At 43.3% G+C, this 26,353-nt stretch overlaps 1 protein-coding gene across 3 annotated transcripts in view; it reads left to right on the top strand.

The window, feature by feature from the left end:
* Positions 1-26,353, top strand: part of Minar1 (membrane integral NOTCH2 associated receptor 1) — a 32,594-nt gene that overhangs the window by 3,824 nt on the left and 2,417 nt on the right. Inside the window, exons 2-4 of one of the 3 annotated variants that reach the window (XR_003378653.1) lie at positions 15,401-17,749; positions 22,488-22,742; positions 23,097-23,162. Coding sequence is in view for 2 of the 3 variants with exons in the window: in XM_005366635.3 (XP_005366692.1) it covers positions 15,449-17,749; positions 22,488-22,742 (2,556 nt within the window). In the remaining variant the exon portion in view is untranslated. Of the gene's footprint in view, positions 1-8,214; positions 8,287-15,400; positions 17,750-22,487; positions 22,743-23,096; positions 23,163-26,353 lie in introns of those variants that run through there. The other 2 variants (XM_026789028.1, XM_005366635.3) reach the window with 2 other exon arrangements.

Raw genomic sequence — 26,353 nt, 5'->3', positions numbered from 1 at the left:
ATATATATTCTTTATTCAAAATTAGGGAATGACCTTCAGAATAGACTGTGGGTTGTGTGTGTGTGTGTGTGTGTGTGTGTGTGTGTGTGTGTGATTTGACACCATCATTTCAGCATGACCTATTGAACATGACCACTGTGTGGTTTTTCTGGTGCCCTGAGTATTAGTCCATGGCCTCTATTATGAGAGCTTCCATAGCAGACTTTTCTATTGTCTTGGCAAGGCTTCGCCAGTGAGTGATGCACTGTGCTCTGACTCGAGAGTCTTCCTCAGTGCTGCCCATTCTCTGTGCCCTTGCTCTCTGTAATTTACTCATGTTTGGTAATTTCAACCCACTGTGGTATGATGGTCACAATGCAACATCTGGGATAACGCTGAGACTTCAAACAAAGAACCATTTCAAGAAGTATGCTAACCATGCAGCTTTCTGGGTATCTGAGGAACCCTACAACAAGTCGCAGGGAAAAGAAACCAACATAAAAGGTCAGCAAACTTAGAGGGACTAGAGAACTTCAGAATGTCATGGAAGTTTATGTGACCAGTAGCATGAGAGGCCACCATCAGAAATGAGGGAAAGGTTGTTGGAGGATTCGTCAGAGCTGTAGAAAGTGAACTCTTTTGACTATGTGTGTGTGTGTGGGGGAGAGTGTGGATAGGTAGGAGGGGTGGAGGAGTACCCCATGCATGTGTGAGCAGTGTGGGTCCAGAGTATGGGTAGGTAAGGCCTAGGGGATGGATAGACAGTGGGTCTGAGGGGATGGGTAGATGGTGTGTGGGTTGTTGGTAGGCAGTGAGTGTGGAGTGAAGGTGGAGGGTTGGGAGAAGTGTAGGGTATAGAATATGGGGAGGTTAGATGTGTAGGATGTGGGTAGGTAGTATTTGTTGTGTTTGTGTAGGTAGTATGTTTGGGGGAGAAGTAGTAGTATGCATGAATTGTGGGATGTGTGTAGGTAGTGTGGGTGTGGAGTGTGGGTAGGTGGTATGTGTTCGCATGGTAAGTGGTATGTGTTGGGTATGGGTAGGTGATGTGTATGAGGTGTGGGTAGATGGTGGTGTTTGGTTTTGGGCTGGTACTGTGTGTTGGATATGGGCGGTTGGTATATATGGGCTTTGGGTAGTAGTATATGTGCAGTGTGGGGCTATGGCTGGTGACCAAGTCTTCAACACAAGGTTAGGTTACGTGGGGAAACCTACCTGAATTATATCAGGAGGTAAACACCTCACTTGGTGCTTTTCCACTTCAGAATGCAAATATTTTTAGGCTCCTTATGTTTATTAATAATAAAATGATCAAACTAATTGCTGCTCTTTTCTGCTTCATTTGTTATGATAACATGTTTTCCCTTTGCCGTCCTTTCTTTGTAAACCGGCCATTTTTGTTTATTTATTCCTTATTAATTTTTAAGAGCTCTCAATAAGATACAAGAAGCTTCTGCTCCCTGCCTTTTCCAAATTTTATAATGTCTAGAGACATGGTGACCAAGCACTTTTCATTATCTAAATGAATCTGCCCTTTTCTCACTGATTTGAGCATTTGGGATCTTGTAGAATATCCTTCCAGAATCCCACATTACCTAACCCTTGACTCAGACTTTTGTATTTTTGTTTCAGCTTTGATTTGCAGACCAGGAGTAAAGGTGAACTCATTTGTTTAACCAATAGTTTACTGACTATCCCAGTAATACTTAGCTAATTTATTTCTATTGAACAAACCACGGTCTTGGAATTGCCTTGAAATGCTGCCTCTGTTATATGCTGTATCCTGACCTATGCCTTCATCTGCTTCTTGTCATCCTGTTCCACTGATTTATTGAAGTTTTAATATATAGCCACCCAAACTGTTTTTTACTTTGGCCAGAATTCTTCTGTATTTATAGTTTACTTTTATTTATTTGTCTGTGTGTTTGTATCTGTGTGAATGGATGCCGCACACTCCAGGAGGCCAGAAGAGGATGTCAGACCATCTGGACCTGGGATTATAGACAGACATGAGTCCTCAGCGTGGGTGCTGGGAAAGGAATCGGGTTCTCCTCTTAGCCAGTGAGCTTCCTCTCCAGCTCTACTGACCAGGATTCTGTTAATTAATCAATTAATTAGTTAGTTATTTTTAAAATGCTATTTTCTCATTTTCCATACCTATCCCAGTTCTCACCTGTCCCTTCCTCCTGCTTCCCCTACCTTCCTCTCACTCCCCCCCATCCACTCCTCAGAGAAGGTAAGGCTTCCCATGGGGAGTCAGCAATGTCTGACACATCACTTTGAGGCAGAACCAAGGCCCTCCCCCTTTATATCTAGGCTGAACAAAGTATCCCTCCAAAATGAATGGGCTCCAAAAAGCCAGTTTAAGTACTAGGGATAAATCCTGGTCCCACTGCCTGTGTCCCTATAGACTGCCCAAGCTACACAACTGTCACCCACATTCAGAGGGCCTAGTTTGCTGACCAGGATTCTTAATTAGTTACCTTGAGCAAATCATTCTTTCCTGTTTCCTCTAACATGAAGAGTTTTCCTCATAAAATAAAATAAAATAAAATAAAATAAAGCTAGGAAGCTAAACTGGCAAAGCACAAACGGTAGCTCTTGCCTTGGTCAAACCGTCTATGTAAATTAGCACCACGTTTAACATGTCTCAGCCAGAAGGGAGTACGTGGGAACTTATCCTTCTAGCGGTATATCTTCTCTATCTATCTATCTATCTATCTATCTATCTATCTATCTATCTATCTATCTATCTATCTATCTAGTCATTTATTTATTTATTGGCAGGGGCATTATGTAAATCAGGCTGTTCTGCAACTCACTTAAGCCCACATTGGCCTTGAACTCCTAACCACGTTGCTTTAGTGTCCCAAGTGCACCACCATGCCTGACTTTACTTTTTTTTAATTTGTGCGTATTTTCTAAAAATTAAGATGACTACAGAAGGCAATTGTAATAGATGCCCATGTGCAGCTGAGATTTCAAAGGTGGTAATGGTTGTCAGCTTTGCTTCAGCGCCTGGCTTTTGTTTGTTTAAGGAAAGGGCTCTTATAATTTATTTCCTTTTTGTTGTAGTCACCTGCTATTCTTCCCCTTGGTGAAGGAAGAATGGCCATCCCAGATTAGCTGAATACGTGTCATGTGACCCTGGGATTGACCATCACCTACTAAGGAGCCTGGTGAATGCTACATACTTCCCAGGGCCACATGGGTAGGACCTGGGAATAGTGTGAACAATGGGCTGTGCGATACAGGGTCTGTGATATCAAAAGGTTCTCACAGGAGGACATGATTGGCCTGCTCGAATAATTACACGTGCTGCAAGGAGCCCATCCCTGCTACTGGGAGATAGTGGGAACTGTACATGTCCCCTAATAAGAAAGGTTGTATAAAGGACCTTACTATTGGAGCAGAGTAGGAACTTGTGGCTAAGCTTTCTGAGGCTCTCCTGATTTCACGAAATGTCAAGGTAGTCCATAGCAGAGCCTGAATTTTAAGACTTTCACTACTCTTCTGTCCACACCGTCCCGAACCTGTTGTTTTCATTTCCATGTGTGTTTTTACGTATTCTTTTAATATGACACTCCTACATTTGGGCTCTGTTTTTCTTACATTGATGGTGTGGTAGAGCCATGTGGAAGTTTATTTTTTGATGTGTTCTTTATTTTTTTCAGGTTTATTCTCAAATTTATTAAAAATATATGGGTTTATATTTTGAGTAATCCCAAGCCAACCCCTCCACTGCACTAGTCTCTATTAAAAGAATATTTGGCAACAGTTTTATTTACTTGTGAACCCATGTTAATGCTTAAGTTAAATAGATTACCTTAAAAGAAATACCTCTTGTTCTTTAGAGCCCTACTACAAAATGACTTATTTTAATTAAGAGCTTTATTCTTAGGTTCAGAGTCTGTTTGTAACATCCTTCTTGTATTTTACTAAGAGTCTAATTTTCTTTCTTTAAGATACCCCCCCTCTCTCTGTGTGTGTGTGTGTGTGTGTGTGTGTGTGTGTGTGTGTGTGTGTGAATGATATAGAAGTCTCAAGATGAGATCGTGAGTTTGGCATGTTTCCTATAATTTTGTGAATTTTACTGCATTAGCTTATATGATTATATTGTTCTGGTGAGTTGTTTCATAATTTTTTGTAGCTTTCTGAATACCAAATTCTTTTTCCAATTTAAAGTCTTCCCTTCTATGTTAATATAACAAAAATAGTTGTAGTGCCTACTTAATATTTGCCAAGTACTGCTACAAAAATAACTCAGTCATTGGAGGTAGATGCTGTGTCACTCACATTGTTAAAGCTAAGGAGACATGTACAGGGAGACTTGTCAGAGTCACATAGCTAGAGGACAGAATAGCTTAGGTGAAAACTTGGGCAGCTTTTTCTAGAGTCTGTGATATTTACCTGCAGTGATACAGGTAAATATCACATTTTGATACTTTTGGACTGATATATCTGATTTTCTTTATATTTTTACTATCTATGTGATTGCATTTGTGGCTATATCTCTTTGGCTGCTTTATTTCACTTCTTACAAATACAACTTCAGTCATTGTCTTTTAACAAGTTCATACTCTTTACATTTGTTGTGATATGTATTTAGAAATAATTCTAGCTAGGCAATGGTGGAGAAGGTGCCTGAACTGGCATTGCCATTATTCAGATTGAGGATTATCTTAAATATCACCATAGAACCTTTGTCCAGCAATAGATGGAAACAGAGCACTGGACTGAGTTCCCAGGTCTAGTTGAAGAGTAGAAGGAATGAGAATATGAGCAAAGAGGTCAAGACCATGAGGGGTTCATCCACTGAAACAGTTTACCTGCGCTAATGGGAGCTCACCAACTCCAGCCAGACTGGGAAGGAACAAGCATAGGACCAAACTAGTCCCTCTGAATGTGGTTGACAGTTGTATGGCCGGGGCAGACTGAGGGGCCACTGGCAGTGGCACTGGGATTTGTCTCATGTACTGGCTTTTTGGGATCCTATTCTCTTTGGATGTATACCTTGCTTAGCCTAGATGTAGTGGGGAGGGTCTTGGACCTTCCACAGGGTAATCCTTATTTTAGGATTGGAGGGGGCGCTGGGTAGGAGGGTGTACGGAGGGAATAGGAGGAGGGGAGAGAGTGGGAATTTGAATTGGTATTCTTTTTTAAAATCTAATAAAAAATAAATTAAAAGAAATAAATAAATAATTCTATCTTTGGTGACGACCCTAGTTATCATCATAGAACCTTCATCCAGATGGAAGCAGATGCAGAGATCCACAGCTAAGCACTGGGCCAAGCTCTGGAAGTCCAGTCGAAGAGAGGCAGGAGAGATTATATGAGCAAATGGGTTCAAGATCTTGACAGGGAAACCCACAGAAACAGCTGACCTGAGTTTTTGGGAGCTCATGAACTCTAGACAAACAGCTAGGGCCCCTGCATGGAACTGACCTAGACCCTCTGCATGTGGGTCACAGTTGTGTAGCTTGTTCTTTTCGTGGGGCCCCTAGCAGTGGGGCCAGGACCTGTTCCTGGCACAAGAGATGGCTTTTTGGAACACATTCCCTATGGTGGGATGCCTTGCTCAGTCTTGATGCAAGAAAGAGGAGCTTGGTCCTGCTTCAACTTGATATGTCAGGCTTTGTTGACTCCCTGTAGGAGGCCTTACCCTTTCTGAGGGGTGGATGGTGGTGGGGGCAAGTGGGGTGGAGTAGTGTTAAGAAAGGAGGTGGGGGGGAAGGGAAGAGGAGAGTAGAGAGGGGGAACTGTGGTTGGTATGTAAAATAAATTTAAAAATTAAAAAATAGAAATATTCATATGGAACAGAAAAAAAAAGAAATAATTTTGTCATCTGGATCAGAAGCCCTATATTAAATAGTTTATTTCTGCTTTGTAAATGACTACCTGTAATGTTTTCTAATAGATTTTAGCTTATCATCCAGACTACCTTGGCTTATCTTTCCTACTCCAAATAACATAAAGAAAGTCCCAAGAAATTTAAACTCTCATCTAGCCCTTTTCCATTTTGCCTGTAAAGTTAGCCATCCATTGTTTTGTACATTTGTACAGTGTTACAATATGTTTGTTTTATTTATTTGAATTCAGTTTCTTTCTGAGAAATGTGAATGATAAATTATGAGATTTTTAAAATTTTTCATTCCTAAATAATAGTTTCTTCTAATAGAATTATAAACATTTTAATTTTTATTTAGCATCTTAAGCATTTTATTTTAGCTTGTTGCTCTTTATTTTTATTCTTAAAAACTAAGAACCTTAGAATTCAATTTCTTAAGTTAAGGTTTTCTTTTTGTGTCTGACGTACTTGAGTTTTAATATGGTGTGTTTGAGTATCTAAGCATAAACACCTTTTGATGTCTTCTTCCCTCCTTGAAAGCTTGTGCTGTAAATTCTGGAACTTATCTAGACATTATAATTTTTCTGCTATTCTCTTACTTTTTTTCCTGGATTTTCTATTAGACCATCTGAAACTTCCCCTTCTCTGAGTAGGTCTTAAGCCCCAATTTCACACCTCTTATTTCTGTTTCTCCTTGTCCTGCCTCTGGTATATGCGCCTAGATCATTCAGGTCACTACTTTTCACTTCACTTAAGTGGCATTTTACTGAATTTGTTCATTGTTTTGTAAGGAGTGATTGTGTTTCTACATGTAGTATTGAGATAGTATAATGTTCTCAGTGTTGTAGTTAGACTACCTATTCTATATATGTATGTATAAATACATTGGTGATGTATTTATATTTATACCTTTTAAAACTGTGCTTTCCCTTTGTGAAATTCTTGGACTTAAAATATTGCTAGCTGTTTTATGTCTTTTGACTCATTGTTGAACCCTCCTTTTTGTGTTTTTTTTTTTTTTTTTTTTTTTTTTAGCTTTGAAGCCTGTCCTGGAACTAGCTTTTGTAGACCAGGTCTTGAACTAACAGAGATCTGCCTACCCCTGCCTTCAAAGTGCTGGAATTAAAGGTGTGTGTCACCACCACCTGGCCTAACCATTTTTTTCTTTTGTGTTTAATTTGTAAAATTATGACTCTTATTTCTTCTCTAAGACAGTGATCCTGCACAAAAACCCATAACTGTCCAAGGCAGTCTTATACGTGTTCCCAATGCTATTAGGAAGACTGTCAATATAAAATAGGTTTTGATTTCTTAAATTAAGAATTTTTGTACGCTGGAGCATCAACTTTAGATGTAAAAGTCTTTAAAATGTTTACATTGTTATATATACAGACATATATAAAACATATATGTAAGGTATATGTCACATATATCTCTCTATATATACATATATATCTTAGAAACATAAAACAAAGTCTACATCTTAAAGACTTTTGGGTCTGGATACAGAATCTAGGCAGAGGGTGACAAATGTCTTTATTTCCTGTTTTGGCTAACAGATACCTTCACCCCCTTTCCTTCTGTAATTTGGGTTAGACAGAAAACAGTTCAATGCATACTCCAAGTTCCTACTCTCTGCCCTCCACTTCTCCCAGTAAGACTTCCTTGCCCTCCAGGACAGCCTAAGTACTTCCCTGCCTCTTGGGATTTCCAGCTTTATCTCTGGTTTTCTGAGCATTTGTCTTGCCCTCTTGCAAGTTTAGCATTGCATGTTAAAAACTAAAGAGAATGCTTTCCAGAATCTCTAGGATATCAGATACCATGTTAAGAACGCACCTTCCCTTCAGATCTGGGGATAGCTTTATCACTCTGAATTCTTTTTTTTTTTTAATTGAGAAAAGGAAAAAAAAATAAGTTTCTGCCTTCTCCCAGCCTCCCATTTCCCTCCCCCTCCTCCCACCCTTTTCCCCCTCCCCCCACTCCTCTCTCCCTCCCTCTCCAGTCCAAAGAGCAGTCAGGGTTCCCTGCCCTGTGGTAAATCCTAGGTCCTCCCCCCTCCGTCCATATCTAGGAAGGTGAACATCCAAACTGGCTAGGCTCCCACAAAGCCAGCACATTAAGTAGGATCAAAACCCCGTGCCACTGTAGGCCAGGCTTCTCAGGGACACCCTAGACCAATGGAACCACAGTTCCCTTCCCATTTCCTTAATACCCTCTTCATCAGATCTGTATGGAAAAACCCAGGCTCTCTTTCCTTTGATTTGAAATTTAAATCAAGGGAAACATGAAGAATGAAGAAGCTCCAGATCACAAATTTTAGATCTCTAGACTTTTCTTTTATAGTCCTGAGCCCACATTTTCATTAAATCACTAGAACAACGATCAACCTGGAAAAAAGAAAGAAACAAGCAAACAAGATGCCAGGATTTCCAGCAATGCTGCTGCTGAAGTCTCCTGAGGTGAGCTTTTTATGCCTGTGAGTGAAGTGAGAACATTGTGGCTAGTTCATTTTGTATTTTGAAAAGTATATGGAAGTGCTTTAATAGAAATACTTTACAGCTGACTTTTGCTAATCCAGTTCAAGGCTTATGCTAGCCACTCATATCAGATTTCTGAGTTGCTAGTGACAGAGGGGTGATTAAGCCTTTAGGAGTGAGTCAGAATGATATATCCAGAGATCTCACACAGCACTCCCAAGACTGTTAGAGTAAGGCACTTCTCTCTTCTGCTCTATTGTGATTAAGATTCAATGTCAGCAGTGTGAACACTTATGTTTTGGGTAGAGAAGGGCAGACATTCTCTTTAGCTTTGTTGGTTTCACACTGGCCTTTATCACTCACTGCTTGACTGTGGCTTGAGAAGTAACAAGACACCACAGTATAATGGATGTGGGCTGGGAGAAAAGTCAGGCATCTGGTTCCTGCCCTTTCCAAAGTCACAGACTGTTCTGTAGTGAGAATAGCCATGGATCAGGATTCAGAAGAGTCTGGAATTCTCCCCTTGTCCAAACACATCAGAGCTCTGAAAGGTAGAAAAGAATGTACATTTGAGTATGTGGATCCCAATCTGGGCATCCCGTATATGGGGTGGTCAGCTTCACCCCACTGCTGCCCCTACACCAACTACCTATGGCCCCATCCCAACTCTTGTTTCCTGTGACCTCCTTCATTGTAGTCAGTAATCTCTCTGTCTTAGGGAATGTTCTACTGTCACAGAGTACCTAAAACTGAGTAACTTAGAGAGAATGTTAATTTATCATTTATGGCCCCGGAAGCTAGGTGGTCCATAGGAAGGCAGCAGCTTCTAATGTCTGGCGAATGCTTTCTTGCCACATCCTCAGCCTAGCAAAAGGTGGAAGAGCAAGTATGTGCCAGGCTGTATGAAATGTCTCTCTAAGGAACCCTAATCCGACTATGAGGCACTGTATGGCTTAATCATTTCTTAAAAGTCCAACTCTTGATTGTACCTGAATTTTGGAGGCATCTTTCCAAAGCACAGAGTACCCTAACTAATTCCCATCTGTTTATCTGTTTCTCCCTTGTCTCCTCATCTTGACCAAACCTATAGATTCCACTCTGTTGTCCTGCACCTTTTGGCTATGTGACCTCCGCCTAGAACATTTTTTTGTCCCTTCCCCCTGAACTCAAAACACTCATCTCTTCAGTCTTTTAGTGTAGTGAAAGGAGCGGTGGGCTGCATTCCCGGCGCCCGGCTACCTGGCTAGTTTTCACCCGAAATAATTACATGGAAACTATATTCACTTAAACACTGCCTGGCCTATTAGATGTATCCTCTTATTGGCTAATTCTCACATCTTGATTAACCCATTTCTAATAATCTGTGTAGCACCATGAGGTGGTGGCTTATTGGGAAAGATCCTGCCTGACTCTGCTTTCTTCCAGAATTCTGTTCTGTCTACTCCACTCCCCTGAGGGCTGGCCTACCAAAAGGCCAATTTCTTTATTAACCAATGAAAGTAACACATAGACAGATGACCCTCCTACACCATTTTAGGCCACTGGAGATAGTACCTCTTCTACAAAATTGTCTTCCCTTCACCTCTTTGGCTGTATTCTGTCTTGCCACCGACTGAAGCACCTTGATTAAGCTCCCCTGACCCTTGGCATTCACCACTGGCATGTTGTATGGAAAAATAGGATAGGTGTCAAGAGTATTGGCTACCAGGACCAGATTTCTCACTACTTCCATATGTAGCTTTGAACGGTTTAGCTCACCATCTGGGCTCCAATTTCCATATCTATAAAATGAGGTAGTTTGTTGGTGATCACTGTAGTCCCAACCAGCACCGGTTTCCTTATGGAGACCATGGGCACCAGAAAGAGATGGTGTTAGCTTTTCCACCTGATCCTTGCCTAGTGTTGTACACATGCTGGGCACTACAGAAATAGTTTTGTGGTTTTGTGTGTAATATACATTCATGTGGAGACCCAGGAGCTACAAAAATTGTCGACTGCTCTCTACCTTACTTTTTGAAATAGGGACTCTCAGTGAACTTGGAGCTCACATCTTTGGTGAGACAGACTGGCCAGCCCCAGGAATCTACCTGTCTCTGCTTCCTCAGCAGTGGGATGATGGACACATAGCTCTGTGCCTGTCACTGAAAAACTGTGGGTTCTGGAGATTGAACCTGGCTCTGCATGTTTATGCTACAAGTCCTTTATCAATTGTGCCATTCTCAAGCCCCAGAAAAGGGGACTATAGGGATGAATGATTGCAGATGAGAGACCTGTGCATGGGGTGGGTACAGAGTAGCAATGGTTGGGGAGAAGTCTGGCTTGGGAGTCACATGGCTTGAGAATTGAGAAGACATTTCCATTGTCTCTGAGTGGAAACTTCACCTTTGGTTTTCAGAACTTCCCTAAGGAATGAGTTTATGATCTTCCTTCCTATTTAATAAGAGTTGAATAATGAGTCCCACAGCCAGCTTGTTATTTTCTCTCTGAGGAGAAGTGTAATCTAGGCAGAGACTTCATGGGACTAATGAAGGTCCCTGGAAGTGTGTGATTGAGGATGGAGTTTTCTACAGTGGGAAATTAGAAGACTTTAAAGAACTTGGAAATGAAAAAAAAATAGGGAGGCCCAAATTGTGCTTCAGGCAAGCTGTCTTGCTCTTTATATAGAATGGAATCAATGTTCAAACTTGATGCCACATGCTAGCTACATAAGTCTACTCGGGAGAGTCCTCTTCCCTCTACTTCATTGCACATGGACTTATTTGTTCCCTTTAATACAAGGTTGAGTCTGGCACAGTGGCAAAAGGCTTTGGGCCACTTGTTCAATATTGGACATCAGGCAACTTGGGCATTTTCTCTGGTTAGCATGAAACTTGTCAATCAGTTCCTTTGTTTCCTTCTCTGTAACTGAGGATGCTCTTCCTACTCTGTAGAGTTGTTTGTGTGGTACATAGCCTGTCTGAGGCTTCATAGTGCACATTGGCTCCTGTTATTACCCAAAGCGCCTGGGAGTTCATGGTCAGCACATTCCCACTTTACTCCTGCTGCTCTCCGGGTATCTGGGAGTTACGTAGCCAATCTTACAGCTTCTCTAATGTTGGACCATACCTAAATCTGTGCACCTGTTTCCATCTCTAGGCTTCTAGTGCCAGTTGTGTATGTATGTGTTCATGTGGGTACATGCACATGGGTTCTACTTTGCTTTCTGTTGCTGTGATAAAATATCACAACCAAAAGCAACTCAGTGAGGAAAACCTTTATTTCCTCTTACAGCATAGTCCAGCATGAGAGGGAGTCAGGGAAGTAGTTTGAGGAGGGATCCTGGAGGTGGGAACTGAAGCAGAGGTCATGGAGGAATGTTGTTTACTGTCTTGCTCTCCATGGCTCACTCAACTTGCTTTTCCTACAACACAGAGCCACCTGCCTAAGGGTGATACCATCCACAGTGGCCTGAGCCCTCTCATATTAATCATTAACTAAGAAATGCCCCCAGAGACTTGGCTAAAGCCCAGTCCAATGGAGGCATTTTCTCAATGAATGTACTCTTTTCCCAAATGACTCTAGTTTGTGTCAAGGTGACATAAAACTAACCACAAAATATGTAGATACACATTGTTGGCATCGGGAAATCTCTATTATCTCTCCACCTTATTTTTTGAGACAGGGTCTCTCCCTGAACCTTGAGCTCATTGAGTAGGCTAGGTTGGCTGGCCAATGAGCTCCGGGGATCTGTTCATCTCCTACTTTCTAACTCCAGTGCTTGGGATGCAGTTGTATACTACAGTACCTGACTTTTTGTGTGTGGATGTTAGAGATCCAAACTCAGATGGTTATGTTTTCTCAGCAAACAGTTTACTACTGAGATATCTCCCTAGCCCACTCTGGTTTTAGTGCTAATGATAATAATGATAATAATATAATTAAATGATGCAGCTTTACCCATAGCATTTATTCTTCCATCAGGAGACAATGAGTTTTAGTTTTGTAAACAGATTTTTGCAAACAGATATTTCAGGGATATATTTCCGCCAAGTAACGCAACAGTGAGGACTGAGAAGGCCTCTCTGGGTAGTCATATCTTGGGGCTTTCCTGGGAGGTACATGGTGGACATGGAGTTAAGCTCAGCTCAGCAGTCCTGGAATTGGGTCTTATCTCTCTCAGTTGCCACAGTCCTTTAAATTCCCTGGTCCCATTTCCTCATCTGTCAGAGAGTAATTGTGAAAGCAAAAGAGGTTTTTAAGGTGGTTACAGGGATTAAAGTAAAAAATTGCTATGAATGTGATTTGTGCCACCGAATCCATAAAATACGATATGCATTTGCTGCACGCTATTCTCTAAATTACATTCATTTGTCCTATGCTCTGATAGCTACACCCATTTATTTACTTCAAGACCAAGCGTGACAGGTTGTCCTCGCCTCTAGCAAGCTAGAACATCCTGACACAGAATGTTTTCATCCGAGGGAAGTGAGGGCTGGGGCAGGGCAGAGGCACTGTGTGGGCGAAGTCTGTCTCCTGGTGGCTTGTTCCTTCCCGGCAGGAACAGAACCTGCTAAACTTTATTTCCTTTTACTATGAGAAGTAAGGGCTAGCCACAAGTCTCCAGACATTTATGGCAGGGACCATACTAAGATTTAGAAAAGCCTATTAGGACCAGCTGCCCTCAGGATGGAAAAAGAGCCCGCAGCCTTCCACTATTGAAATATTGTCCGAGGAAATTAATTGGTTTTGTGGAGAATGAGCTAGACCTTCCAGGACTGTGCCAATTTAAAAATCAATGGCAATTAAAATATGTCTAGTGTTCAGGAGACAGAGTTAGGCTGGACTGGAGCTTACTATGTAGACCAGGATGGCCTGGAAATAGCAACAATCCTCCTGCTTTTGCCTGGTGGGTGTTGCGATCACACAGGGCAGTAGGTGGTGTAGAAAGGGCTTCAGTGGGCCCCTTCTAAGCAGCATGTGCTCAGGAGAACACACAGTGGGTGTCACTGATGTATTTTAAATTTCAAAAGCGATGCCTACGCTAATCCATGCGAAGTTTTCTTATAGAAATCCTATTTGATTTTTAATTTTTTTTATTTCAGTTTAGTTCTTGCTGGGATTCTCTTCCATATCGCCTCCCTCCCCAGTTGAATTTAGTACACTGATGGCAGGCATCCACGGGGTGGCTGCATGTGGTGAGGAGGATCTCCATCTGAGAGTGGACCCTTGGGTGGGAAGGCTGGAACTTTCTCTTCCCCTCTCGGGAAATCACTGATGTGGCCTATGGCTGGTGTGGGAAGCCCGGTTCGCTCAGGATCCACTCAAGGTCTCTACAGGGCAGCTATCAAGGTGGGGAGAAAAAGGCAGCTATGAGGGTGGGGAGAAAAATAGGGGACAGTTCACACTAATGCAACCATTACAAACACAGCAGAAACAACAGACAATAAGCAAAGAATATGCTCAACAAAATGGCAGCAAAGAATGCCTTGTCCTGCAGACTGTCTAGGATGGCCTCCCTGGCCTCCCTAGTAACTGACATCAGATGCTGAGGCTCAGGGGTGGCTTTTCCCTCAGGGGAAGTTTGCAGGCCATTTTTGCTTGGCATTGAGGGCTAGAGACAAGCTCCAGCGTGTGGCTGGCTGAAAGATGCTCTCCTCGCACAGCCTGCAGAGGGACTGCATCGGCTCCTGTCCAGGGAGTCCTCTGCAGGCTTGGCTGGCCAAAGCCAGATTTATTGTTATTATTGTTGGATGATTGCATAGTATTTGCTCATTGTAGGAACTTTAGAAAAGATGAAAAATTATTAAGAAAAATAAAAGTTGTCTATAAAATAAAAACAGCATTAGGGACTTTATGGGAGAAGTAAGGGGAAACATTCTCAATTTTTATATAGGCATTGGTTATATAGTTACATGGTATATAGACATTGGTTACTACATAGGCCAACATATTTGCCAAAACCAGACAAGGTACTGTTAATGTTTGTGTCCTTCATTGTATGTAAAGTTTATAGAAAAATCAAAATCAAAATAACCATTCGACTTGCAAAAGTGCATTATAAATTACTTAGGGGTAAGTGCATGGATTCCTGCAAGTTACTTTAAAGTGTATAAAAAATCAGGTGGCTTGATTATGGATAGATATGTTATCAACCAAATATAGTAAACCATTAATGGTAAGATCCAGATGGTGGATACATGAGTGTTTGTGATAATATTCCTTCAACTTTGCTGAAGCTCTGAAAATTTACATGATAAGATATGGAGCTAAAGAGAGTACTGTTTCAGAGAGCAATCCATATTTAAAGCTCAAACTTAACTACTATTTACATTTGAGTACACATCATCTTCTTTCATTTTGGTTTTTAGGAATACATGATTGCACATCATGAAAGTCTTACTTTATGCAGATTTCATTTCATATTTTTTACTCAGTAGTGTATCTTACTTTTATCATAAAAGTTTCTGATAATTTTTAAGTTAAAGCATCCTTTATATGCAGTAAAATTCACACTTTCAAGTGTATAATTCCATGCACTTGATGGATGTATTTTGCAAACACAACTACCAAGATATAGACTATTGATCTAGAGTATTTCCCCATGCTCCCCACTACTGATCTATATTTTAGAGTGGAAATAAAATAGAATCATATAGTACAATGTGTAGACTTTTGACTCTGGCTTCTTTTTCTCATGCTTTATTCGCATTGCATATCCTAGCAGTTTGATCTTTTTCTAAACTGATAAAGTTGTATTATAAGAATGTACGCTTATGAAATTTTATGCCCAGGAAAGCTCGTTGTGTATTATAACTTGTTTTATTTATGTATTTCTTATTACTTTGATATTTACAATATTTCTTTGCTATTATGAATATCTTGTAGTGAAGATTGTCGTGTCTAATTTTCATTGGTTCTTTGAGGTAGATTCCTAGGAAAGGAATTGCTAAATCAAATGTAAGATCTTAAAGCCCTGAGACATTTTTAGTCATTAAAATGTTTTTCTTGTTTTTTTTTAATTTTTGTTTTTTTAATGGTGCAGAAAAGTCTGGACTCAGAACTCTCCCACTGTTTCTAACTGTCTCTCCTGCTTTCTCTTCTGCTGTCGTTATTATAGAACTGACTGATATTCCAGTGTAGTCAGCGAGCTTGCAAATTCTAAATCATGGAGACCAATCAGGAAGTGTCTCTCTTTTTGGTGAAGATCTTAGAAGAACTGGACAGTAAGCAAAATACTGTTTCCTATCAAGACCTGTGCAAGTCACTATGTGCTCAGTTTGATCTGTCGCAGCTTGCCAAACTGAGAAGCTTGCTTTTCTACACAGCGTGTCTCGACCCCAACTTTCCAGCCACCTTATTCAAAGACAAGATGAAATGCTCTGTAAATAATCAGCAGTCAAAGAAGATCATGGTGGCAGCAGATATCGTGACAATCTTCAACCTGATCCAAATGAATGGCGGCACCGCCAAGGAGAAGCTACCCACAAGTTGCCCCAAGGTACGCAAGAAGGAGGCATCCTTTGAATCTTGCAGGTCGGACACCGAGGTGTGCAATCCGACAGTCTGTGAGCCTATGAACTGTGAGCTAGGTGAGAGGCCCTTCAGCCGAGGCTACCCCACCAGGCAATCGTCCAAATGCCGGAAGAGGGACTGTAAGGAATGTCCACAGTTTGTCCCTGCCTCTGAGCCCAACTTCCTCTTGGGTGTCAGCAAAGAGGTGAAAAACCGGGCAGCATCTCTGGACAGGCTACAAGCCCTCTCCCCATATTCTGTGGCCAGCCCCCAGCCATGTGAGATGCAGAGGACCTATTTCCCCATGAATATTGAGAATGAGTCCATTTCAGATCAGGACTCACTGTCCATTAGCCAAGGTATCAAGGAAACCTTCATCTCCAGCGAGGAACCATTTGTGGTTCAGTCCTGTGTTCAGAAAAGGAACATCTTTAAAGAAGAGTTCCACAATCTTATGACTGTATCCCCCAGTTTTGTGGGTCCCACTAACAAAGCTGAGGGGGATCGTGGGGAGACCCAGAGTCAGAAGGAGCTCCACAAGCCACCCTTCTTTAACCACAGCTTTGAGATGCCTTACCACAATCAATACCTGAATCCAGTGTACTCCCCAATTCCTGATAAAAGGCGGGCAAAGCACGAAAGCTTAGATGACCTTCAAGCCTCTACCTATTTTGGACCCACCCCAGTAATGGGAACACAAGATGCTAGGCGCTGTCCAGGAAGGTCCAGTAAACAGACTCCATGGCCCGCCAAAAGCTGGAGCCTAAACACGGAGGAAGTGCCTGACTTTGAACGGTCCTTTTTCAATAGAAATCCCTCTGAGGAGAAGCTACGCTATCCAAATTCTGGCAGCCAGACCCCCAACTTCTCAGGCCCAGATAGGCATACAACTTACCTGGTGCCAAAGGATCAACAGAAAGTTCTCCCTGCTGGCTATGCAGTGAAACCGAATGGACTCAAATCTAAAGAGATCTCATCCCCTGTTGACCTGGAGAAGCACGAAGCAGCCAAAAAGTTTAAAGAGAAGAGCATCAGCTGCACCAGTGGGCAGCACAGCTCAGACACCAGCAGTGTGGGTACCCAGACAGAGCAGCATGTGCTGGAGGCCCCAAAATGTAAGGACTTGTGTACTCTGGGCCAGGCCAAATACAGTGACAGACATGCCATGAAGCACTCGGATGACGACTCGGAAATTGTCAGCGATGACATCAGTGACATTTTCCGGTTTCTTGATGACATGAGCATCAATGGCTCCACAGGAGTGATACAGTCATCCTGCTACAATAGCACCGGCTCCTTGTCTCAGCTTCACAAGTCAGACTGTGACAGTTCCCCAGAGCATAACCTAGCCAAAATCACCAATGGAGCCTCCAGCAGCAAGGGAGACAAGTGTAACCGGCCTGAAAATGTCCACCATTCTGAAGAAGAGTTGAAGACCAGCGTATGCAAACTGGTTCTCAGGATCGGTGAGATCGAGCGGAAGCTGGAATCGCTGTCAGGGGTCCGTGAGGAAATCTCCCAGGTCCTTGGAAAGCTCAATAAACTGGATCAGAAAATACAGCAGCCGGAGAAAGTGAACGTGCAGATTGACTTGAATTCCTTGACCAGTGAGGCACCTTCTGATGACAGTGCCTCTCCGAGGGTCTTCCATGCACACAGTGGCTCCCACGGGCCCAAACTGGAGAACAGCCCCGACTGGTGCTGCTCCGACGCCAGCGGAAGCAACAGTGAAAGCCTGCGAGTCAAGGCTTTAAAGAAAAGCCTCTTTACCAGGCCATCTTCCAGGTCCCTGACTGAGGAGAACAGTGCCACAGAGTCCAAAATTGCCAGCATCTCCAACTCTCCCAGAGACTGGCGAACCATCACTTATACCAACCGCATGAGCCTCAACGAAGAGGAGATCAAAGATGCGGGCCCGAGTGATAACAAAGACTGGCATCGGAAATCTAAGGAGGTAATGGAAATTTAAGTTTTCGTGATTGGGCTCAGCATGGCCACAGCCTCAGACATTCCCTGCTGGTAGCTGTGCATTGCTGGTTCCCCTTCCAGAATTGGCAGGCTCTGCGCACTAGAACAGAGAGGGCAACACGGGCAGGCTGTTTGTCCTGCCAAGGTGCCAGTCAGTTGGGTGGAGCTCATGCTGTGCTCCTGCCGACAGTAAACAGGGCAGTTGGGATCTTGGACAGGTGGTGTGAGAAGGATTTCATGAAAGGGGGAGTGCATCAAGGCAGGCAAACCTCACCAAGGTTATCTTCCTGTCCTTGCTGAAGTAGTGGGATCTGTACCAGGCAAGCAAGGGAAGATGCTTGCCAGTGTCCTTGTTGCTGGGTCTCTTGTATGGATTTGGTTGCATGCATGATGATGCTACTTTTGAAACCATGAGTCTTTTCACTGTAAGATAAATAGTTGGCTACAAAGAATAAGGAAACAACGTCATTGTTCCACCATGGAAAAACAGCCAATCAGAAACAGTCTTTTTCTCCTCTTTAGTTGTCTCTTCTTCGTATGTAATAGGTGTTCCACACTTCTCATGTGAGTGTTATTTTTGACCATTTGTCACAGTCCTCCCCCCGACCAGCACTGGAATCCATGTAGGCATGTGTCCAAATGCTTCCCTTTTCTCTATTGCAGTGAAGGGACCTGTTCCAGGAGGCGTGCCTTTGATCCCTCACTCTAGATGGGTTCCAGTGTCTATGCCAGACTGAGGCACTCTCAGTCTGCAGCTTGTCTTCATGACATTCTCTGCTTCTATGAGGCCATGACCTTCCCTCCCGGGGACTCTGAGGGCTGGACTATCAGGGGAGGGAGTAGTAGGAAGGGCTTCAAGGGTGCTGAGCCAAAGAAGAGGTGAGGTATAGTTTTCCCAAAAATGGCTTTGAATTCAAGATCCAGAATGAGGGGAAAGAAAATTGAAGGGACTTTTTTTTTTTTCTAATCCCAAAAGAGCCCCTTGTGTCCCATGGTGCTCTTTTCCCTAAACTGCTTGCTATGGACACAAGGTTAAGGCTAGATTTCTGGAGCTCAGGGTCCTATATAACATTAAAAAAATGATGACCATTAGAGGATTCACATGGTTAGGTCCTTTGTAGTATTACCAAACCAAAGTGAACCAGCCTGACCACCAATCTGTGAAGTGCCAATACTTTACCAAACCACCAGGACTAGCTGCAACCTTAGATACAATCTACTTGGAAAGCCCCACATTAAACTGCTACTGTTTGAAGTAAGCTCTCTGAACTGTGTGGCTATTTTCACTCGAACTTTTCTTCTTGGCATTTGTCACTTCTTGCTAATGATCCTTGTTGGGCTAACCAGCTTTGGTCACTGTTGCAGCTTTGGTCCAGTGTCAGAAATTGCTGAAAGCCAGATCCTCCAAATGTCTTGTCACCATGCCTAGGTCAAAATCCTCTTGTCTCAGATTAGATGTTCTATTCTTTTGTAGCTAGTGTTTCTTCTTTGTTACTGCTGTGGGGAATAGCCACCACCCCAGCAGTTTTCCCAGCTGACGAGCTCCCCAGGAGCTATGGCTCGCACATGCCCAGTTTAGCTTCAGCTTCCACATATTTACTTTTTGTGATGTCTCTTTCATCTTTGCCTTGTTTGCCCTTTGGTAGCCTTTATTCCAGGTTTCACATCCTACCTGGGGCCTGGGGACCCACCCCTCCACTTCCTACCTTATCTCATGGGCTACTTCTGTGTTTGTTGCCCTAAAATTGCCATCTACAGGTGTGCAGTGTCTCTTGTTTCAAAATCCCCTGCAGATCTTCTTCGCTTCAGCAAAAAGTCTCCAAGTTCTTACCCAGGCTTTTGTATTTTTTGCTCAGGTGTGTGTGTGTGTGTGTGTGTGTTCATGCGCATGTGGAGGTCAGAGGACAACATGTAAGAATTGATTCTTTTTGTCTACCATGTTAGGTCCTAGGGATTGAACTTCAGACACCAGGCTTGGTTGGCAAATGCCTTTACCCACTGAGCCTGAATTTCACATACTTCTTTCTAATCAAACTTCTGTATTTTATCCCAAAGCCTGTTCTGCCTTGATGAGTACACTTGTATTTCCTCAAGAATGCTATGGTTATCCACTCAGTGATCTAATAAGCAAATACTTTAGTAATTCTTTCTCTCTTTCTTTCTTTCTTTCTTTCTTTCTTTCTTTCTTTCTTTCTTTCTTTTTTCTTTCTTTCTTTTTGATTTTTTTTGAGCTCTACATTTTTCTCTGCTACCTTCCCTGCTTCTCATTTTCCCTTCAACCCTTTCCCAAGGTCCCCATGCTCCCATGCTCAGGAGATCTTGTCTTTTTCTACTTCCCATGTAGATTAGATCTATGCCAGACCTTGTTATATGATCAAACATAATTCATACATCAAGATTGTCCGACATGCTTTCTCTGTGCTTAGAATAAGGTAAGAATGACTGATGCTGGTCTGTGCAACCTCTGGGTTCTGGGTTCTGCGCACCCCTCAAGGCCTCCTTGCTCACACCTCTCTTGACATGTCTACAGGGATTGTTGCCCATTTCTTACCTCTAGCTTTCAGTTCTTTTTTCTGATGCACTGGGCAAAAACATTTACTGAAATATAGATTATGTATATACATACTGACTACTGTTGTCAGGGTTTCTGTCCTGCCCCGTTGTCGCAATCATTATGTCCCAAAGAAATCACCCAGAGGTATATATTAGTTATAAACAGATTGGTCCATTAGCTCAGGCTTCTTATTAACTCTTATAACTTATATTAGCCCATCATTCTTGTCTGTGTTAGCCACGTGGCTCGATACCTTATCTGGCAGGGCAGTCACATCTTGCTTCTTCTGTGGATGGGTCACAATGACTGTGGACCAAGCTTTCTTCTTCCCAGAATTCTCTGTCCTCATTGGTCCGCCTCTACTTCCTGTCTGGTTGTCCTGCCTATACTTCCTGCCTGGCTTCTGGCCAATCAGCATTTATTTAAAATATAATTGACAGAATATAGATCATTGTCCCACACCAGACTACCATCTTAGAGTATAAACTCATCCGTAGTAAGAACAATCCTGGGCCTCAATGAGATGTTCTTAGAAGTATGAAATGGTTCAAACCCTGGCTCTGTGCAGCATATAGTCTCCCTCTTAGCCTCTCTCACCTGATCTTGCACATCCACAGTGGGGAGAATTGTAGTTATGATGCTGAAATGTTAATGAGAAGATGCTATGAAGTGCTGCAGCCTAGCACCAGGCAGAGAGGTGGGTAGACAGCTAGCCCAATGGCTACCACAAGGTTATCTTCATGGAGATTTCTGTCATCCCCAGATTTGTGCAAAATCTGCTTACATTAGGACTGGGGAATGAGACATGAGCAGAATATATAAAGCCAATGGAGCCTGTTAGAAAATCCTTGGCTTTGAAGAGTTAGAAAATAAGAAGGAAGCCCATGTTGCCTGATTTACTGTTCCTCTGTCGGTAGCCTCCATGGTTTTGAATAGCTGAGTTACATCACTTCTGGGCATGAGCCAGTGGATCAGGTATGCTGGTATGTGTTTTTAGCCCACATTCAGGTGTATGATACGCACACTCACAGCCACACACATGTGCTCATCATGTGTTCACTTGTCACATGACCTCCCCTCGCGCTCTTCTTTTCCTCTTTCTGTTATTTCATATTGAATGCTTTGCTTTTTTTTCTCATACCTTAGGGCCATATCATTGGTTTCTATCCTTTAGACAAATCCTGATGGAGTGTCCTATTTATTAGTACCATTTTTGCTGGGGCCACAATTAAAGGACAAACAAACTATTCCCTGCCTTGGAGAAACTCAGTTCAGTGGAGAAGGCAGGCTGGCAGATAAGCAGTTACAGTTTAGTGTGGCGAGCTCTAGCCAAAGGGTCTGTATGCAACCCTCTGAGATCACAGAGATCCACCCCATCCCATCTGTGAGGGAGTACTAGCTGGAGGGTCATCCTTGTGAAAAACCGGTGGCCTCCAGGTAGATGTTAAAAAGATCAGAGGCCCTGCTCTTACAGGCTCACTGGGAATAGAATAGCCCATGATGTGTCTCATGGCCTGTGGACATAATTGACATCAGGCCCTTTCAGACACTCCCACCTCCACGCTGCTGCCCAAGCTGCTCCTTTATCTTTAGTGCTGTACTGATTCCTTTGAAAGGGCCGCGTGCCACTCTCTGTGTGGGATTTCCAGCTTGGCTTCTGTCTGTCAAGGCAGGCTCTCAGCAGAACTTTCAAGCAATTCCCTGAAGAATGGCCTGTGTCTTTCACTCATTGAGTCTCAGTGTGAAGAGGGACAGAAAAGAAGGGTCAGTAACATACAAGAGCCAATCAAAGACTCGAAAACTAGTTGATTAGGTTTAAAACCGTGCTTTGCTGTGTGTTCTCATACAAATAATTGAGTCTTTCTGAGCTCCATTATCTGACTGTGCAAGAGGAGCCAATTGTGGTGAGGATGATGTAAGGACCAGGTCATAGGAACTTCTCTAGATGTGGGAACACCTGCTCTTCCTAGCACTGTCAGGATCAGAAGCTCTCTTTAGAGAATCTCTCCCCAAACAGGCAGACTTTGTATGGGTTCACAAGTAAACTCATGTTCCTGTCTGGGTGTCTACTAGGATCTCATTGATAAAAAGTTGACTGGCTGCTCAAAGGTACTGTGAGATCTCACGGCATCTCTGTGGCTTTTCTGGATGTTTCTGTGCTTCCCTACAGGCAGACCGGCAGTATGACATTCCCCCACAGCACCGACTGCCCAAGCAGCCCAAAGATGGCTTCCTGGTAGAGCAAGTATTCAGTCCACATCCTTATCCCACCTCCCTCAAGGCCCACATGAAGAGCAACCCCCTGTACACAGACATGCGGCTGACTGAGCTGGCTGAGGTTAAGCGGGGCCAGCCTTCTTGGACCATAGAGGAGTATGCTCGGAACTCTGGTGACAAGGGCAAGTTGACAGCCCTGGACCTGCAGGTGAGACTCATTGTTTCTGGGTGGGAGGAGCCCTGTTGTGGGCTTTGTGGATGACTTAAATCTGGCCGCTCCCTCAACCTTCAAACACTCCTTGGGTCCTTGCTGTAGCATTCTGAAAGTTAATAAACCAGAGAGGAGAGTGGTCTTTTTCGTTGTTGTTTTAAACAAGGGGGTTTACACCTTGCGGATTTGTTTCTAAGTATTTAACAATGAGGGTGCTTGCTTTATAGATATGTTGGCCATCTGATTTGCTAATGATGCATTTAAAGTCAAGTGCAAATTCTAATCTTTGCTCACAAGACCTGAGCCAAACTGTTTAATGATACACAAGCTGATTTCTCCTTCCATATGTAGCACGTGGGATAAGCATGTTTGTGGGAGCCAAGCTATGGATTATGTTTCCATATGGAGCCACCCCAGGTAAGAGCCATTCCTGGAAGGTCTATGAATGCCGTTATGGCTAGAGGGCATGCTTTTTTGTTCACCCACCACAGGGCTGGGTTTTGGTTGCACTTTTATTTTGGTGGGCAGCTCAATTCCATTCACAGCACGTCTGTCTATGTTTCCACGCCCTTGCAAAGGAATCCTTGTGACCACCCGTGGGCTAAACTGTGTGGAGAGAGAGGCCATAGCACCAAAGGAATGCGCTGTCTCCAGACAGCCTGTGCACTTGAAGCATGGATGGTGAGAGCTGTTTGGAGGCCCATGATGGCAAAGCTCTTATGCCATGGCCTTTCTCTAAACAAGGGTGGTGTGGGAGGTACAGCATGCGACAGAGAAAAGGCAACGGATTTGAACAGCACCAGGACTTAATCCAAAGCTTCTTCACAACACATTGTGATGTGGAGCACTTATTTCACCTGCTTTAGCTGCAATCCTCTCACCTGTGAAATGGGCATAAAAATATCCACCTTAATATGGCATTGTTGTGAGAACTGAAAATAATATACATAAAGAACCTGCCGCTGATTGGCATTGAGAGGGTGGCACTCAGGAGCTGGTTGAGGATGCTGCAGTCAGGCAGTGTACATGGTACCTTTCACATCCATCTCTTAGTTCCAGGCACAGTTGCCTGTGAGACAGGCATTGCTCTGACCATCTCCAGTTTATAAACTAGGAAACAATGGAAGCAGGAAGCCCAGTGAGTTGGCCCAGGTCAGACAGGTCTGGATCTATACTGGACCATTGGACAATAAGTCTCCTCCTGTTCTTCCTCTTCTCTTTCCTATGCAGCATCCCCTTTGCTATTGCTGGGAGTTTAACAGAACTTAATCTCAGACAAAAGGAATATAATCACACTTGTATATCTGGGAACTTAAATGGTAGGAATTCAAGCAAGTTCAGGAACACTCTAAACTCTCCCCAGCCCCTCCTACACTTGAAATAATATACCCATGCATACCACACGCCACTTATCACTTTGGGCTTCTCTCTTCCCTGTCATCTTCCTGATGATAAGTAGGCTAGATCATGACTCAAGTCTCCCACAAGCAGACCTCTGTACAACTTTGCTATACGTGGCCCCCCTTGATCAGCGTGCTTAGGTTATCATAACCTACCAGCCAGAAAATGCTCAGAATTAGAAACAGCTCAATAGGTTGTAATAACCAATATTTCACCATGCCCTGGAAGCGACCTTGAAAACAGATTTTGCAAGTTTAGGGAATGACAGCATGCAGTTTGAATGTTCCAGGGTTTTAAAGAATAACCATAAGATTAGCATAAAATAGCAACAGACATTTGGGTTACAGAGCTTTAGGTAACTGCTTAACAACGGAAGGTTCGAGTATCCAACAGCACATACTGAAGGGATAGGGCTCACTGCCCGCTGATGTGTTGGCAGAACAGCAGGGCAGACACCAGGGCAGGTGGAGTAGAGTCGCCAGCTTATCTGTTTGCATTGCTTTGCAGAGATTGGAGTGCTGTTCCAGGTTAGCTTTGGAACAGGTTTCTTGGGGCCCGTTTTTGTTCATATATAAATGCATTAATGATACCCACCGAGGGGGTAGGCACTGGTTTAGGCCTGGCTTTATTTTCATCATTTGGCAGGCCTAATTACAAGTGAGTCTGTGTGCGGTGTCCCTGGGAATCTGGGTATTACCTCTTTGTGCTGTGGTGCCATTACAGCTTGACGTTATTGAAAACAAAACTAATTAAAATAGTTTATTTCTGAGGCAGACTCTTAGCCCATAACAAAGTGTAGATAGCTGTGAGAGGAGGCTGATTGCCTTGTTCTGAGATGGAGGGACCAAAGCCCCCAATCTCTGCTCCCTGTGTGTGCTGCTTTTCTCCTGCACCAGCCCTGGGAAATCGGGGGAAAGAGCAGCTTATTTTGGACATAATGACCAGAGTTTGTCTTCAAAGCTATAGGGCATGGAAGGCTGTTAGTTTAGCCTTCCACCCAAACCTAATCTTCGTGGACACATCATTCACCTGACAGGTCAGTATTCCAGCAAAACAGGCCTCTCTTCCTTATTGAATGCGCATTCATCTGCAGAAGGATTTTCATGTCAGGGAGAGCAAGTGGGGCCCAACTGTGTCTATGGAGAACAGAGCTGTGTGTGTGTGTGTGTGTGTGTGTGTGTGTGTGAGAGAGAGAGAGAGAGAGAGAGAGAGAGAGAGAGAGAGTCTGTGTGTGTGCATATGTGTTGATATATATACACTTGCATATGAATTGTGTGTGCATGTTGCACATATGCATGAACATCTGAAAGCCTGTGTTTGTACATGCGTGTATTTGCGTGCATGTGGGGGGGGGCACTATAGTTCTAAGTAGTGGTCTTTAGATCAGTTCCAGGGAGAGGCTGCTCAACTCCAGCAGCAGACACTAGGTTCTAGGAGTTTCTTACAAGGATATTTACAGGCTTTCCCCACATCAAGAACATAAATATCTGGTTTATATTAGGGATATCATGGGAGGCCAGCACTGCCTTCTGCCCTTCTATACGGCTTGCAAAATTTATAAGCTGTGTTGAAGCCAGGCATGCTAAGTTCTTTTCTCCAGCCACTGTTCATTGTTATCCATCCTGTCCCTCCTACCCACTGCAGCACCAGAGTGGCTCCAGATGATTTGTGAATGATTCTGATAATCTTACTTTGGGCCATCAAAGTTAGCATTTCACACAGTCTTTACATGCCACCAAATATTGTCTTCATTTGATTTACTTAAATTATTTCAAGATAGAAAAATCATTCAGAATTGGAGAACTGTACAGATCCCGATGGCCAATCAAAACTGGCCTGCAGGCCAGAGTCTGTCAACCCCTCCCTCAAATATATAGTAGTTATCAACAGGAAGGATGAAATCTTGCTATTGAATGGCAGTGAGTTGTCAGGACTCTGCAGGAAGCAGATGGCATGCCCAAAGGGATGATGGGAAGAGCTGCTGGGAAAGAGGGGTGTTTGCTGTGCTGTGAGCAGGTTAAGGGCCAGAAATGGTCAGTGAAACACCCAGAGAGAGCAGACTGAAGGGAGAAAGGAGCTGTTGCCTTTCTTGGGACTGACGGTCCAAGGGCAGAAAGCTATGCAAGTTAGAATCTGGTGGGCGCCTGGCTGTTGCAGGCTAAACCTGCAGGAAGAAGCCTGGGAGAAACATTGCTCTACCGTCTCTC

This window comes from Microtus ochrogaster, unplaced genomic scaffold (assembly GCF_000317375.1).
Source record: "Microtus ochrogaster isolate Prairie Vole_2 unplaced genomic scaffold, MicOch1.0 UNK12, whole genome shotgun sequence".
NCBI classification, from domain to species: domain Eukaryota; kingdom Metazoa; phylum Chordata; class Mammalia; order Rodentia; family Cricetidae; genus Microtus; species Microtus ochrogaster.
Note: the sequence above shows the minus strand (reverse complement) of the source record. Positions and strands in the feature narration are given on the sequence as shown.